This window comes from Microtus pennsylvanicus, chromosome 10 (assembly GCF_037038515.1).
Source record: "Microtus pennsylvanicus isolate mMicPen1 chromosome 10, mMicPen1.hap1, whole genome shotgun sequence".
NCBI lineage: Eukaryota > Metazoa > Chordata > Mammalia > Rodentia > Cricetidae > Microtus > Microtus pennsylvanicus.
In genome coordinates, this window is record NC_134588.1 from 31449087 (window position 1) to 31464566 (window position 15480).

Genomic DNA, 15480 nt, shown 5'->3' on the forward strand with positions numbered 1-15480 from the left:
CTCACAAGGTTTTGTTTTTTAATTCTGCACCATTTCCCTGAGTTTTAACCCTCCCCCCCTTTGAACTGTACATTTTGTTTCTGCTATTTTAGTTTCTTAGCTAATGGGGTGAGTCTCTCTGTCTCAAGGTTTTAGTCAACTCTTGTAAGCTTTTCTAGATGTTACATTTGAACTGTATTTCTATGGTCATATGTTTCTGCGCCCAATGTATCGATTTTCTTGATTATAGTATGATGTATGTTTGTAACCTTGGACATGTACACTCCAGTGTTTAATTAAATTCAAGTGCTTTTCTATCAGGTGAGACCCAGGTTGTCTACCTGGCTATGTGGTTTCCCACAGAGAAGCTATCTATCATCCTGAAAAAGGATTGTTATGACCTTTGGCAACAAGCCTAAAAAAACAAACATTTATGGTTTGCTGAGATAAGTTCTTGTGTTTGTGTTATCTTTACTAGGTTTTGTTTATCAATCTAGAAAACCTTAAGAAAAGATTTCCTTTAATTTATTTGTTTTTCAGGTCTTTTTTGTTTTGTTTTGTGAGACAGGTCTTGCTAATACCCCACACGGTCCTGGAACTTAGGGTACTCTAAGGAGGCATCTGCCTCCTTAATGCTAGGATTCCAGGCTTGAGCCACCTCCAAAGTCTCTGAATTACCACTCTGACTAAACAAATGACTACTGTGTTGGTTTACTGTGACTGTAACAAGAAACTTCTCAGGACAAAGGTTCGCTTTGGCTCATAGCTTTGAAGGCTTTAGTTCACCTACTGGCCTGTGGCACTGGCAGGAAGTCATGGCAGGAGTCGTGACAGAATAAAACTGTTCACCCCACGGCAGGAGGGTCAAAGAGAAGAGGCCACTGGAGTTGTGCTATCCCTTGGAAGGACATGCTCTAATGGCCTGGAAAGACCTCTCTACAGTCTCACCTTGAGGATCAAGCCTCTAGAGACATTTTAATGCCCAATTACTTACAACTATTTTTTTTCACAAAGGTTACAAAAATAAAATGCTTTAAAACTGTTTGGTAATCTTAGCTAACTTCCTCAGGGTTAAAGTTCTGAAATGTCTTTAAAAAATAAACACTTCTATTAATTCTTTCAGGATTTCATGCAACGTATTTTGACGATATTTACCTCCAACTCCTCCCTGATCCAGCCTCACCTCCTTCAATCCCTTGGGTTCTCTTAAAATACCCTCTTAATTTAATTTAGTAATGTAAAACTCCAATGTACTGTCCATACACTTCTGGGTGTGAGTCAGGCCTTTCTAACCTAGAACTACCTTTACCTTGGGCAGTTTACAGGTTAAACTCCATCTTCTCTACAGAAACACGTGTAATAACACGCTCTCAAGTCATACGACAGACTTCTCATTGATGTGGATGTGTAAAAGGTACATGAAAATTTCAAAAGCGTGATGGCCCTGGCGTGAGGTTATCACACAAGAGGTATCTTAAAGTTTATGCTATGAAAATAACTGAATGTTCTTGTCAATGACTAGGTTTTATCAGAGTTTCATCACAACCACTTCTTCTGTCACCCAGTTTTTCCAGCTGGATGTATTTTTACAATCCAGTGGGAAGGACCGACTACAAAAGATTTCCGTGAATACTTGCTTCACAACCAATAGTTACTGTGAGTAGCTGTCCAGAAGTCAACTCAAGGGATCCTTTGGTCCACCAGGTAACTTTAACAACATCCTAATGTAACCATTTGTTCGAACTGTACAGATGGCTTCTCACTCTCTATTTATACATTCCAAATTCCACACAGGCATGGGTACTACAAGATAAACTAGCTCTAGACTACATGTTGGCTAAATAAGAAAATGTCTGTGTCCCAATTAATACTACATATACACCTGAATAAATTTCTCTTAGGGAACGGAAACCCAACTGCATAAAAATAAGACAGGCTAAACAGAAGAAACGGGGCTCATCTAATGGCCCACCCTTAGGGCCAGACTCATGGCCCAAAGCCATTATGTGATGTGGGAGTGTCATATATCAATCTGTTGATTTCATTGGTTAAGTAATAAAGAAACTGCTTGGCCTCATAGGGCAGAATTTAGATAGGCGGAGTAAACAGAACAGAATGCTGGGAGGAAGAGGAAGTGAGCTCAGATGCCATGCTCCCCTCTCCAGGGCAGATGCGATGCAGCCAGCTGCCAGGTCAGACATGCTGAATCTTTCCCGGTAAGACTGGTGCTACACAGATTATTAAAAATGGGTTAGGCAAAATATGAGAATTAGCCCGTAAGAGGCTAGAGCTAGTGGGCCAAGCAGTGTTTAAATGAATACAGTTTGTATGTTGTTATTTCGGGTTTAAAGCTAGCCAGGCAACCAGGAGCTAGGGCGGCAGGAACACAGCCCGCAGCTCCTACTACAATTATGCAAGCTGCTTTGTTATACACTTACTAGTCTTTTGTTTTATTTTTTAAACATTAGTTTCTTTTAAAAGTTTGCCCCATTCCCTGTCAAAGGTCTGCAGAAGTAGAACTCCTAACAAAGCAGTGCTGGCCCAGCCCTGGGGATAATAACGAACGTCTCTAGAAAAGAAAAACATTGAACTTAATAGTGAACTCCAGGCAAATCCAGTGTGAAAACTACAACTTTTAAACCCTCTTGCTTCTTAACATGATTAGAAAGGGCTTTGCCACTGGTGTCTGCTCACCAATCGCTTCCCCTGAATGTGGGAACACACAAGACCATCTCAGCACCAAGGCTCAATCAGAACTTAACTGTAGGATGATTGATCAGTAACACTTTCAGAGAAAGGTAAAAGTTGTTAGAATCATAATGGTGTCATTCCTGTCAAGCCCTAATAAAAGAAAACAGTGAAACGGAATGAAGGAAGGAGGAAGGAAGGGAGAAGGTTGAGAGAGCTCAGACACATATGCTAAACCGCCACTGAAGACCCCCAAAGGGACACTGAAACCTCTCTCACATAATGGTCATTCTAAATGAATGAAAGAATGAGTGGAGCCGGGCGGTGGTGGCGCACGCCTTTAATCCCAGCACTCGGGAGGCAGAGGCAGGCGGATCTCTGTGAGTTCGAGACCAGCCTGGTCTACAGAGCTAGTTCCAGGACAGGCTCCAAAGCCACAGAGAAACCCTGTCTCGAAAAACCAAAAAAAAAAAAAAAAAAAAAAGAATGAGTGGAATGAAATCATTCATATATGTGTGTATGTGTGTGTGTGCACGCACATATGTGTGTATGGAGGCGGAGCTAATATACCAGGACCAGCAGAGGTAACTAAGATTCTTAACACTTGAAAAGCACACCAGGCGGTGGTGATGCACACCTTTAATCCCAGCACTCTGGCGGCAGAGGCAGGTGAATTCCTGTGAGTTTGAGGCCCGCCTGGTCTACAAGAGCTAGTTTTAGAGCAGCTAGGACTGTTACACGGGGAAACCCTGTCTCGAAAAACAAAAAACAAAAACAAAAAAACACAAAACTTGAAAAACACTTAATTCACATGTTAACAAGATAAATGAGGAAGGCCATGTGATTATCTTAAGAAAAAAATACTTGAAAGAAACAACACCTATTTACAATACCAGCCATATCAGGGATCTCTGGGTGTGGCTAAGAGATCTGCCTTATTGAAAACAGTGGAAAAGTGGGGATACCCAACAACAACAACGTCAGCCTCCACATGCACATGCATCCTTTTGTACACACCCACACACATATGTGCCCACACAGACACAGATGTGAACACATGCACACTACACACACACCACAAAAAGAAAAAAAGGAAAAAGAAATCTAGTAAAGGGGAAGTTAATTTTCCTAATATAAAGGAATGACGAAGGTCTGGAGCAACAGGTATGCAATTATCCTGAGCCCGTCATTACGCATCGCTTTTATATACTGAAAGGGGACACTTGCCCCATAAATATGTACAGGTACTAGTGTTAACTTAGAACAATTCTTCAAAATGTGAATACTTGGTTTCTTACCACAAAGCGTCAAATGAAATGTATACCTCAAAGCAATCTAAAAATTTCTATAGGAACATTTTTATAGGTTTACAATCACTGGTTGTATGTTTCCAGTTAGGACAGAAGCTTATTACATAATAAAATCTAAAGACACTTTTTAGACTTAATTTTAATCATTTCCATAACAAGTGTTATCAATTAATGTTTTAAGGAATTAGTGGAGTTGCCAATGAACCAATCAGACATGTAAAAGGAAGAATTAATCATCGAGACCATGAAAGTGGGTTTTATGAAAAGCTCATGAAAGCAGATTACATTCTATAAGTCAGGGCTGAAGAGGAGAGTGTGTTTTCAGATTCATCCCCACGGGGAGCTTACACAGAGCGGCTCAGGAGTGTCCAGCACTGCTCAGATAACTGCTCTTTCCTGTCCCACAATGTAAGACGATGGCCCTGTTCTCTCCCTGTACAAGATGACATGCCTGATGTAGTTTAAGCAGTCACACAATGTAAGACGATGGCCCTGTTCTCTCCCTGTACAAGATGACATGCCTGATGTAGTTTAAGCAGTCACATATGCTCTATTTCTAAATGTTTGTGCTTTATAGTTTTCCAAATTTGAAAGTTTTCCAAGAATACTTGCTTCTAAGCCAAAAATTGTGCCTCAAACCTCAAAATCTAAAACAAGTTACCAAAGTACACCGAAATATATTTTATTATATAAAAATAACCACCAGCAAAAGCGTCAGTGAACCCTCAAAAAACTCTGAGAGGAAGTTTGTCAGCTAGTTTTTCCAGCTGGCTGTGCATGAAAACATGGCTCCTCTCTGACAATAACGAGACTGTGATGCCAGCACGAGGTTTGTCTTCCAAGAGCTGTGTGGAAAAGAGGACTGAAAAAGGTCAAGATATCCCTATAAGAAATAGCCACATCTGGATTTCATAAGCTACAGAGACAATGAGCAGAGTAGTAACAATAGGGAACTGTGGTGGGCTGAAAGAAAATGACCCCCATAGGCTCATAGAAATGAAAATCAATGAAATTTATGCACTGGCAATGCTGAAGCATGAGCTATAATCCTAGAACTCAGCTCTGAGTCCAAGCCTAGCAAAGCACAGCAATACTGCACTCTTTTATTTTATTTTTTTAAAAAAGATGTGATCTTACAAAACGCATCTAATTCTTAAAAACTCAAGAGTATATCAAATGTTCATTGATTTTCCATCTCTTTGGCCAGGCACTGATAATGTGGCGATAATCATGGCCCTGTCTTCACAAAAGAGACTCCATGTAAACGCAATTTGGAGTTAACCTTGGCTGGGTGGAACAGCTGCAGACTATCATTTGTTCTTGAGGAACTTCACTTTGGTTTCATTCTCTAGGAATAAGCTGAAATCTACTAGACATCTAACAATGTTTTTTAAGTTAAAAAAAAAAAAAGAGGGGATGCAATGCCCTCTTCTGGTCTCTCTGGGCATCACATGTGGTGTAGATACACATGCAGGAAATACACCCAGACACAAAAAAAATAACAAAATAATGATTTCAAAAGTAAATTGGGCATGGTGACAAAAATCTGTAATCCCAGCCCCAGGGGAGCAGAGACAGGCCAAGTCCTGGGCACCTGACAGCCAACTAGACTAGGTTGGGGGACCCCATCTTCAAACAGAAAGGATGAGGCCAAAGGGATGACAGGCTCACAGGCACACACAGACGCACGGGAGGGAGAACAGAAGCTAAGAATGAAGACCATCTCAATCCTGAGGAGCTCTAGAATGGGTAAAACTAAGAGGCTCTTTGCTTCTAACTATTAACTACCAATTAACTATTAGAGGTGTGATGTACAGCCTGAATTCTTTTCCTGTTCGTAATCTCTCTTCATCTTCCACCTCTGAGAAGTCAAAAATTCACCTTCATCTCACAGAATTTAAGAAACAAAACCCTCCATCTCTCCCAAAACAGTTCCCCAGCTCGTCTCCTCTGTAGTTCAGGCCCCAGCAATGTTATCCTCCCGAGGACAGTACTACCAGAGCGACTTTCTGAAACACAAATCTGATTATACCCTTTCTGTGGGGTTTAACCCCTAGTCTGTGTAAGTCTCCCTTCCTTCTAGGAGAACACATTTGTCACAGCATCCGGGCCATTTCCACCCATTCTGAGGCATCAATTCCTGACATCTCCCAATATGTACCTTATGCTAAAGCTACAACTAAACACTGCCTTTTATCCCCCCCCCACACACACACATTATCAACACCACACCCTTCATTTCCCAGTCAAGAAAATTCCTTCACAACTTGGATGAAGGACTGGCAAGATGGTTCAATAGGTAAAATGCAAACTTAACTACCTGGTTTGATTCCCAAAACCTACATAAAAGTAGAAGGAGAAAAGCAATTCCAGTTACCCTTTGACCTCCACAAGTATTCATTCTCATATTCCCCCCACCTCCCTTTGACACACACACATACACACACACATATGCGCGCGTACAATACAGAGAATACCATGACCATTATTCCATGATCTTGTCACTCAGGAAAAAAGGTAAAATTCTTAGTTTCAGTTTCCATCTGACCTCAGACACATTTCAATTTAATAAACAACACACTTCACAGTATGACAAACTTGGGTCAAACAGTTCTGTCAATTCGGTCACCATGTTCATCCCACCCTATTAGTCAGCCTATCCTATACTGCTTTTCCTAGGACAGAGCAGAGCCATCCTCTACCTCATGGTTGGTGTCTACTGTTAGGCTGATAGTTCAGAGAACACACCTCCTGTCTTCTGATGAGGGGCTTGCCCCTGATGGAGGAGTTAATTTCATTGGTTAATAAAGAAACTGCCTGGGCCCATTTGATAGGCCAACCCTTAGGTGGGTGGACAGACGGAACAGAATGCTGGGAAGAAGGGAAGTTAGGCAATCACCATGCCTCTCCTCTCTGGGTCAGATGCAATGAAGCTCCAGCCCAAGATGAACATACACTAGAATCTTCCTGGTAAGCCACCACTTCATGGTGCTACACAGATTATTTGAACTGGGTTAGTCAAGATGTGAGAGTTAGCCAGTAAGAGACTAGAGCTAATGGGCCAGGCAGTGTTTAAATAAATACAATTTTTGTGTTGTTATTTTGGGGGTAAAGCTAGCCGGGAGCTGGGAGCCAGGAGCCGGGCGGAGGGAAGCGGCCCACTGCTTCTTCTACATGCCCCAGTGCTTTCCTCACTAAATTCTTAAGCTCATTATTTAAGTGAAGATACCCTCTCAGTGAACAGTGAGTACAAAGCATAGAACATAATAAAAGATAAATTTTCTTTATATATAGAAATACCAGCCAGGCGATGGTGGCACATGCCTTTAATCCCAGCACTCAGGAAGTAGAGGCAGGCAGATCTTTGTGAGTTCGAGACCAGCCTGGTCTACAGAACTCATTCCAGGACAGGCTCCAAAGCCACAGAGAAACCCTGTCTTGAAAAACCAAAAGGAAATACCTTTACTAAGAGTAAAAAAATTATTTCTACCAGCCAGGCAGTGGTGGCAAACGCCTTTAATCCCAGCACTCAGGACGCAGAGGCAGGCGGATCTCTGTGAGTTCAAGGTCTATAAGAGCAAGATCCAGGACAGGCTCCAAAGCTACAAAGAAATCCTGTCCCAAAAAACTGATATGTATATATTTCCACCATTTCTGTCTAGCTAGGTAGTTGGAGACTGCTCGTTTGCTTCCCAGTTGCCCAAACCCAAAATAATTACACAGAAACTGTATAATTAAGCCGGGCGGTGGTGGCGCATGCCTTTAATCCCAGCACTTGGGAGGCAGAGGCAGGCGGATCTCTGTGAGTGCGAGGCCAGCCTGGTCTACAAGAGCAAGTTCCAGGACAGGAACCAAAAGCTACGGAGAAACCCTGTCTCAAAAAATCAAAAAAAAAAAAAAAAAAAAAAAGAAAAGAAAAGAAAGGAAACTGTATAATTAAAACACTGCTTGACCAATCACTTAAGTGTATTCCTAGCTAGTTTACTTCTTGAATCAACCCATTTCTAATATTTTATATTTTACCACAAGGCTCATGGTTTACTGGTAAAATCTGTCTGTCTCCTTCGGTGGCTCCATGGCTTTTCCTACTCTATCTGCTTGGAATTCCCGTCTTGCTCTATTCCGCTAAGCCACTGGCCGAAACAACTTTATTCATTAACCAATAAAAGCAACACATACACAGAAGGACCTCCCACATCATAGCTACAACTTCATTGACCCTGCCTTGGTAGTATAATAAAGCAGTATAGTACAGGTGGATCACAACTATTTAGCTTTAGTCATAATGCTATATCAATTATATATATTGGAATATATATACACAGATATATGTGTGTGCATATATATATCAGGTAACAATATACAGCTGTAATTCCAGAACTCAAAGGTTGAGGCGGAAGATTATTATAAGTTTAAGATCAGTTTGGGCTATGTAGCAAGACTCCACCAACCCTCTCACCAAAAACATCCTAACTAAATATTGACAAGTAAATAAATAAAGCTTCCATCACAACAACATTGGCAATTCAGAAGAAAACATGTGATGCCTTACTTATCCAGTGATATATCATCCTACTTTAACTATAATTAAGTAAACAGAATACGTTACTTCTTCTGTATTCATTAGAATAAAGGATTTCAATATAAAATCTGGGAGCTGGAAATGTAGCTCAGTTGGGAGATTCCTTACATGCAAGAAGACCTAGATCTGATGCCCACCAAGACCCAGGTGTAGTGATACACATCTACATCTGGGATCCCAGCACTTGGGAGTTATACGCAGGAGAGTATAAGGTCAAGGCAACTACACAGGAAGTTGGAAGCCAGCCCAGTCTCATGTTTTTATTTTATTTTATTAAAACATAATAAAATAAAAAGTGAAAAAAAAATAAGTATAGGAAGATAAGGCCTACAAGGTCAAGAGACAGCCAACCCGGAGTCTGCCTGAGGGCCTAGCAACAGGTGCTGACAGAGGACCTGCTCAGGCCTAGTCAATGAGGGGCAACCACGTGATGCTGTCTGAGGGTCCAGCAACAAGCACTGTCAAAGGTCCTGATTGTGCCTAGCCAATGAGGAATGACCATGCGATGTCAACAGATGGGAACACAGCCTGGGTGCTGGGAGGAGGGTATATAAGGCTCTCCCCATTGCTGAGTAAATGAGTCTGCTTTGCCACTTGACTTACTCCTCAAGTCTATGCCATTGACTCTGCGCCTTCTCACCCCCTCCCCAGAGGGAGCCTTTAGGACCCAGCTACAATTAAATACTTTGATTTACATAATAATAAATAACAGACCTTGTCATGCAAACCATATCTAAAAAACAATCTCATGTCATTATATACATATGCACATTTACTTAGTTTTATGGATGTCAACTTTTTCCCTACATTCATGAACAAATATGGCTGGAAAATTAATTCACAACCAAGAGTTTGATCTCTCAGTTTCCAGTCTAGATGATAGATGGATTCCTCTGAGTTCCAGACCAACCTGCTCTACATAGTGAGCTCTAGGACAGCCAGGACATGCTTTAGAAACCCACATCTATGCCTAGGTTCTAATTCTAACTAGCTACCCTACAGAGCAGGACTCTCTTAGGCAAATCACTTCACACTGCCAAGCCCTATGTGATATCATATGCACAAAATAAAACTCCGGATTAGATAAACCTTTCCTGTACATACTTGATCATAGAACCACCCATAAAAACCAGATTTTAAGAACTAGAAGCCCCTGGACTGAATGTGACAGAGGCAGGAGCAGGAAGGATCCCACAAGTTCAACGCTGGCAGGGCACACAGTAATACTCTGGTCAAAGCAGAACAAGCACACACACAGCCCTCTTTCCCTACAGGTGCTGATGCAGCCGCTCTGGCTAGAGGACCATCATCTATTCAAGCCTCGTCTATGGAGTACTTATGTATAATGCCTCCCTCCACATTACCTGTCCTGCCCAACAGAGAGTTAACACTATACATGTTGTTAAAATAAGTTGTTGAGGGGATAACAAGGAAAAAAGCTGTTCGCTATTGATGGAGGAAGGTCATTGGCTAATAAAGGAACTGCCTTGGCCCATTTCATTGGTTAGAAGATAGGTGGGAGGAGTAGACAGAACAAAACGCTGGGAGGAAGAGGAAGTGAGCTCAGACTCGACAGCTCTCCTCTCGGGAGCAGACACCTTCAGAGAGACACCATGCTCCCAGCTCCCAGGCAGACGCAAGCAATGAAGCGCCGACCCAGGATGGACATAGGCTAGAATCTTCCCGGTAAGCGCACCTAGGGGCGCTACACAGATGATTAGAAATGGGCTAAATTAATGTGAGAATTAGCCTAGAAGAGGCTAGATAGAAATGGGCCAAAGCAGTGTTTAAATGAATACAGTTTGTGTGTAATTATTTCGGGGCATAAGCTAGCCGAGCAGGCGGCTGTGGTGTTGGGGACGCAGCCCCGCGGCCGCTCATATTACTACACGCTATGGACAGTTTTGGTTTTGTTTCCTTAAGTAGCTTCAATTCCAGCTGAATCTGCTAATGCAAAATCAAGGCTGACTGTGAAACCACTTCAGGTAATGATCACTTCTTGAACTTAAATTTCTTCTCTGTAAGCTTTAAAACAGGTATGTAATTATATGCAAAAGTCACCAATACAGAAATATATCAAATGACAAGGAAACTTCTATTCATCCCTCTCACCCCATTTTAATCCCATTTCCCAAAAGAAACTAAAACATTTTGTTGAAAAACCACTCTCACAAACACACAATTGTGAGGAAGTCGATGTACTCTAGTGTGAAGTTTTAACAACCAACAATCAGAAGGCAGAGTCAAAATAAAGGAGAAACGTACCATTTAAATTAGTTCTTTAAGTATTATATTGTCTTAGTCTTTGATAATAAAGAATCAAATGAAGAGCTAGGTCATCTGTTAAGAGCACTTGCTATTCTTGCAGTGGACCTGGGTTCCCAAAACCCGCATGGAAGCTAAAGGAACCTGTAACTCTAGTTCCAGGAGACCCAATGCCCTATTCTGGCCTCTGTAGGCACCAGGCATGAATACAGTGCACACACATACATATGGGCAAAATACATATTCACATACATCAAGTAAAGTACATTTTGAAAAAAGAATCGGGAAGAATATTTGTCTTAAAAAGTCAAGATGATTCTTCTGACACTATTACATTTACTCTGACTCCAAGGCTGCAAGGCATACACAAAGAAATAAAATATACTAAAACCACTAAGCTTATTCAGAACTGCAAAGTGTGGTATCAATACATTCACTGGAAGAACATTATTTTAAATGATAACCTTCTAAAAAGCAAGACAAAGAAGCAACTGGTAATTTAAATAACTCTCACTTTACATTTAAAAAGTTTCTTAGCAAAATTTTACCACTAAAGTTCTTTTTTTTTTTTTTTTTGGATTTTCGAGACAGGGTTTCTCTGTAGCTTTTGGTTCCTGTCCTGGCACTAGCTCTTGTAGACCAGGCTGGCCTCGAACTCACAGAGATCCGCCTGCCTCTGCCTCCCAAGTGCTGGGATTAAAGGCGTGCGCCACCACCGCCCGGCACCATTAAAGTTCTCATACAGGCTTTTAAAAGAGTAATTTACAAGAGCAACAATAAAAAGTTACAACTGAAAAACTGTGGATTCTGACAAAAATTAAAGTATACAATTCAATACAGGTCTGTAAATGTGACACTACTGATGGAGTCTGGTCTGAAGTTGTAATAATAGTCAACAATTAGAAGCCAGAGCTATAAAAAGAGGAGCACAATAAGTTATTTAAATTAGTTTGTAAATAGTAAACATTCAAAATTGCCAGCAAGCTCTACGGGGTGAAAGAAACCTAAGAAAGTAATTCGATGTGTACCGAATACTTTATTTGGTCACACATACAAACTGCACTAGAAAAACTGTAACCAGTATGTAAAGTTTGTTTTCCTATTAAGATGACTGAAGATAGATAAGCTATGTTAGGACATCTGGGTTACCTAACACATACCTGTGTCTGAGAGAGCAGCTCTCAAACGAATGCTATTTCAGAATCAATAGTGTGCTGTGTAACTATCTACTTAGCCTTGAGACTTCCAGCTACTCAGAAGTGGATGTAGCTGCCATATGAATCCAACTAAGAGAGTAAATCCTGAAGAGCTGACTGTGGCATATTCAGAAATAGAATTTAACTGTCCCTAGAGCTAGTGAATGGTTGACACATGACATGTGCACATGTAGACAAGTCAGGAAGGGTAACCATATGTGAATCTGGAGCTATCAATGAGAACTGAAAATCTCGTATGTGGGAAAAGATCAACATTCCAGGTTATCCTTAATAATTTATTTTATAAATTTTTAACTAAATTACTCTTGAGAAATTTCTCTCAATTCCTTACAAGTATTAAATGAGGTTTTTTTTTTTTTTTTTTTAAAGATAACAAAAAGCAGAGTCACTTCCACTTACTGCTAGACCTGGTGATTTTGTTCACTCTTCCTGAGTTTTATAATACACCCTTCTATATAACAGCTCTTTATCCCAAGACTACTATTCTCATGAAAAATCATTCAAGTATGCAAACCACTTTAATTTTTAGCATTCTTTATGTGGGTGTGCACATCTGTGTACATGCACAGAGTCCAAAGGATATGCTGGGTGTCTGTTCCATCATTCTCCACCTTATTCTTTCCAGTCTCCCCTAAACCTGGAGCAAAGCTGGTGGCCAGCAAACTCCAGTGATTTTCCTGTATCTATACCCCACAGTGTTGAGGTTACAGAGTTACGAGATCACCCTTCGCTTGTTTTATGTTAGTGTTGAGGATTTGAACTCAGGTTCTCACAATGGTATGACAAGTGCTCTTACCCACTGAGCCATCTCAAAAGACTGCTTTTCAGAAACATTCTTGATGATGCTTGTATTTTGTGAAATTTACCCAAAGCACACTGTGAGCTTCAAAATATTTGGATTCATGTGTGCCGTCACCACATGTCTTTAATCCCAGCACTCAGGAGGCAGAAGCAGGCGGATCTCTGTGAGTTCGAGGCTAGCCTGCTCTACAAGAGCTAGTGCCAGGACAGGCTCCAAAGCTACAGAGAAACCCTGTCTTGAAAAACCAAAAGAAAAAAAAATTGGATTCATGTCTATAGACTATCTGTGAGTTCCTACATACCTATTCCACTTAGAATCCTTCTACATGTATTTCCTACCAGAATGAGTTAATGGCTATTAAGTAAGCTAAAGTATCTAATGCGTAAGAATTTATCATGACTGAAGCATATAAATGAATACTTACATTTGTGATTTTCCCCCCATTTTTCCGTTACATTTTTAAATATTATTTTGGTGTGTGCATATGTATGTGTGCATAGGTGTACACACATGGAAGCCAAAGTAGGGTGTCAACTGTCCATCTCTATCACCCTCCACCTTTAAGGCAAGGTCTCTCACTGAACCTAGAGCTCCCATTGTTTTGGCTAAGCTAGCAATTTAGCAGGCCCCATCAACTCTCCTGTCTCCGCACCCCTGAGTGATAGAGTCAGAGGCCTTCAACATGGCTGCTGGGATCCAAACTCATCCCCTTACATATCATCTCTGTGTGGCTCTGGAAACCAAACCCAGGCAAGGTCTTTCAGGTGCCAATTTTATCACTGAGCTATAGCTCCATCCACTGCAGGTAAACTACAATGTTTGTCTTACAAAGATAGTCAAGGTCCATTTCCATCTCTTAGAGGTAATCTCTAAAACAAGAAAACTTTAATTAAAGAAAAAAGCATTTAAAAATAGTTGAAAGCCGGGCGGTGGTGGCGCATGCCTTTAATCCCAGCACTTGGGAGGCAGAGGCAGGCGGATCTCTGTGAATTTGAGGCCAGCTTGGTCTACAAGAGCTAGTTCCAGGACAGGCTCCAAAACCACAGAGAAACCCTGTCTCGAAAAACCCAAAAAAAATTAAATAATAAACAAATAAATAAGTAAGTAAAATAAAAATAGTTAAAAATTAAATAATTCTTTCTCCCAGACTTTAGAAGGCTCCAAATATTCCAAAATAGTTTGTCAAAATCTTCTTTCACTTGGAAGCAAATTTTGTAAGAACAAGATGGCTTTTAGACTCTAGGTATGGAGGCAATAAAAATGTTCAAATGTGCCGGGCGGTGGTGGCGCTCACTTTTAATCCCAGCACTCGGGAGGCAGAGGCAGGAGGATCTCTGTGAGTTCGAGACCAGCCTGGTCTACAAGAGCTAGTTGCAGGACAGGCTCCAAAACCACAGAGAAACCCTGTCTCGAAAAACCACACACACACACACAAAAAATGTTCAAATGTATTTCCTTCTACCTTATAGTACAATTCACAAATATATACATTTCAGACTAGAAATAATCTTACATATATACAAAGACTTACCATCTGTATGGGTTTCTTGTGGAGATCTCGTTCAGTTACCAGTTTTTCCTGGTCAGTGACATAAAGGCCTTTCTGTGCTAATGCCTGGATTACGGCATCATGGCCCAGGAGGGGCTTGGCTGCATCGCTCTTTAGGATGAGGCTCCCGGCTCGACAGTACAGCTCAGCAGACAGAAGCAGATTAACAACAGGCGGCTTGATGTGCTCCTGGTCATACTGATCTGTGTAAAACGGTTCTTCAAGTTCCTCTGGCACATTGTCTATGAAGATTAAGGGGAAAAATCTTTTTATAAGATTTCTATTAAAAATTCACACGTGTCATTTAATAATTACTATCCACATCACAGAATTTGAAGTTATTTCTAAAAATATTAATTACTCCTTTAATTGGCAAGATGATTTTCCTTTTTTTCCCCTGGGGCATGGGGGCTGGGCGTAAGACCTAAAAGGAAAGATACAAATTCCCTCTATAGAAGATATGATTCTGAGATACACAACAGAAGCAAACAAGGAGAAAAGCTTCAGAGTGTGGTGAGCCAGGCAGTGGTGGTGTATGTCTTTAGTCCCAGCACATGAGAGGCAAGGAGCAGGCAGATCTCTGTTAAGTTTGAGGCCAGCCTGGTGGTCTACAAAGTTAGTTCCAGGACAGCCAGGGCTATAGAGAAACCCTGTCTCTAAAACAAAACAAACAAAAACAGAAAACAAAAAAAAGAATGTCTTAGCAGATATTTTATTTCCAACAATAGAAGTAAAAATAATTAACAGGTAATCTTGACATCTAAACACTAGCAATGCAAAAAGAAAAGAAAACTCATTACTAGGGTTCTAGGCTTCTCTACCCGTCTTAGTCAGGGCTCTACTGTTGTGACAGAACACCAACCAAAAGCATTTTGGGGGAAGAAAGGGTTCGTTTCAGTCTACAGTTTCACATCATAGTTCATCAGGGCCCATCACTGAGGGAGTGGGCAGGGCCTGGATGCAGGAACCTAGATGGCATGGCTTACTAACCTGTTCCTCACGGCTGGATTGCATTAGCTTGCATTCCTTTTTCTTTTCAAGATTAATTTATTTATTACACATACAATGTTCTTTCTACGTGCCAAAAG

At 41.0% G+C, this 15480-nt stretch overlaps 1 protein-coding gene across 5 annotated transcripts in view; it reads right to left on the reverse strand.

Moving 5' to 3' along the window:
* Camsap2 (calmodulin regulated spectrin associated protein family member 2) overlaps positions 1-15480 on the reverse strand; it is an 83388-nt gene that overhangs the window by 52255 nt on the left and 15653 nt on the right. For all 5 annotated transcript variants that reach the window (XM_075988104.1, XM_075988103.1, XM_075988101.1 and 2 more), the window contains exon 2: positions 14375-14634. In XM_075988104.1, the coding sequence (XP_075844219.1) occupies positions 14375-14634 (260 nt within the window). The remainder of the gene's footprint in view (positions 1-14374; positions 14635-15480) is intronic.